This window comes from Mandrillus leucophaeus, unplaced genomic scaffold (genome assembly GCF_000951045.1).
Source record: "Mandrillus leucophaeus isolate KB7577 unplaced genomic scaffold, Mleu.le_1.0 Scaffold21, whole genome shotgun sequence".
NCBI lineage: Eukaryota > Metazoa > Chordata > Mammalia > Primates > Cercopithecidae > Mandrillus > Mandrillus leucophaeus.
Window position 1 is genome coordinate 4,961,621 of NW_012102143.1, and position 2,208 is coordinate 4,963,828.

Consider the following 2,208-nt stretch of genomic DNA (forward strand, 5'->3'; position numbering starts at 1 on the left):
TTTTAGGGGATGTTTCTCCAGTACTGGTTCCAGACCAGTTGCCCGGCCACACCCTGGCAGTGCCCGGGACAGTCAAATTCTGGACACACTTATGAGGCCCAGGGATTGGTCTTTCTCCCCCCTCTCTCCTTTTTATTATTCACAAGACTGAAATTGTTTAAATGTCATAACTTATAAGAAAATAAGCTACATGGAAATAAATTAACACAACGGAGACGTGCTTCACATGGCTCAGATAGGATAGGCAACCCCAGGGGAAACCAAAGCCAGGCAAAACCAAAGCAAAGCAAAGCGAATTTCCAGGCTGCCTAACAATGTCTGCTTTTCGGTCAACTCAAAAAGCCAGAACGCAAACCGAAATCAGTTTAAACCCCAGCGCTTGTTCTTGGGTTTCACGTTTACCTTTGGAAAAGTATGGAAAGGTGGCTGCTAACCGCACATATTACAGCAGAGGTTTTGTTTTCTTCTGGGATGAGTGGAGAACATTACTGGGTAATTAAGTCCTATAACTTTCAAAATACTGCAGCTGAGATCCAGTCTATAGAGATAGTTATGTACAAAGTAGGATAGTATAATAAATATTTAGCGTGTCTTCTGGTGTGGCTGTAAGCCCCTTCAAAAGCAGTCTTTTAAGCCCATTTAGTGAATATATTCTCAATTTGCTTAGGATGGCCACAACTAGGCTGTGACTTTGTTGCTTCAAACACAGTGGAGTCCACCATGGGTTCCCTTGGGTGCGGGGGCTTCTCCAGGTGGGTGCCAGGCCCTGGCCCTTCTGGACCCTCAGGGCCGGGCCTGCTCTAGCTGCTGATGCTGACTTCTGATAGCGAACCTGCTGACGTGGACGGGGATGGGGACGACGATCTTAGGGTTCCGGGAGGGCTCCCCTGTCTTGGAATTGGCATTGCCCGCCTTCACTCGTTTCCACTTGGCCCGTCGGTTCTGGAACCAGATTTTCACCTGCACCTCGCTGAGTTTGAGGGCGTGGGCGATCTGCGAGCGCTCGGTCAAGGAGAGGTACTTTTTGCAGTGGAACTCCTTCTCCAGCTCCAGCAGCTGCTCGCTGGTGAAGGCAGTCCGCCGCCGCCGGTTCTTGCCCGTAGACGTGGTGCTGCCCGCCGCGCCGCTGCTCGGCGGGGTCTCCTCCAGTGCGTGGCCCGGGTCTTCCTCCTTGTGAGCTGCCTGGCCAGTCAGATTGTCATCCGAGCTGTAGTCCACATCGCTCTCCAGCGAGAAGCTCTCCTCCTTGCCCTTCGGGTCGTCTTCCACCTTTGACTCGTCTTTCCCTTGCCCTCGGACAGCCCCGACTGAAAGCAAAACCAAACGGCATTTTATTACATTTCGCACACTGGCCTTCCTTTCTCCTTCCCACTGTCACTTGGGCATTCCGCGCCCCCCTCCCGCCCCCCGCCCTTTAGCGGATTGTCTTTCTATGACATTAACACATTGTGATTTCCTGGCCTTTGAGGGGTAGAGGAGGGGTGGGGGGAGCGTGAGAAAGCTCAAAGAAGAGGAGGCAGTACAGGCGACGGCCCTTTGCCCAGAACCATCACTCAAAGGGCCGCCATGCCTCCCCCGCACCCTCCCAGCTTCGGCAGCGTCAGGAGAAGTAGCAGGAGGCGCGAGGCCCAAGAGATTGCCCGCTTTGTCCCTGGGGTGGGGGCTGGTTGAGGACTGATGGGGGGATTCAGGATCCATCCTGCCTCCCCCACCGTGAAAATTCAGTGAACCTCAATTGCTTCCTAACCGGACTGGAGGCGTAGGGACGTGCAGATCCCAGACCGTCTTTTTTGAGACAGACAACATTGGTCAAAGGGATGTTTTGTGGCCTTAGAAGTTCCCACCAGACACCCACAACACACACACACAGACACACAGCCTCCCAGGAATCCGTTCTCCCGGAAAGTAGCAAGACCAGCGAAGGGGTTTAGAAAGTCTGGGCGCCCCTGGGCACACGCACGGCTGAGACGCTCAGCCCAACTCGTCTCCCCTAGAGGCTGCAACCTACCCAGGACCCCAGGTCACCACGGAGCGGTAGAGGAGGACTCGGACAAACGCATCCTCAGATAGATATGCGGCCCAGGGCAGCAGCTGGTCGCTGGGCGCTAAATGCCCCCGCGAGACCCTGCTTGTTGCGTGGCTCTGAATTTCCCCCGGAGGCCCAGCGGCACAGCGGGGCCTCATCCTCCAGCTCCTCCGGCGGGGGTC

The 2,208-nt window shown here is 55.0% G+C and overlaps 1 protein-coding gene across 1 annotated transcript in view; it reads right to left on the reverse strand.

The window, feature by feature from the left end:
* Positions 1–538: 538 nt before the first annotated feature.
* GBX2 (gastrulation brain homeobox 2) overlaps positions 539–2,208 on the reverse strand; it is a 12,633-nt gene continuing 10,963 nt past the window's right edge. The window contains exon 8 of the mRNA XM_011980331.1: positions 539–1,307. Coding sequence (XP_011835721.1) covers positions 784–1,307 — 524 coding nt within the window. The 3' untranslated portion in view covers positions 539–783. The remainder of the gene's footprint in view (positions 1,308–2,208) is intronic.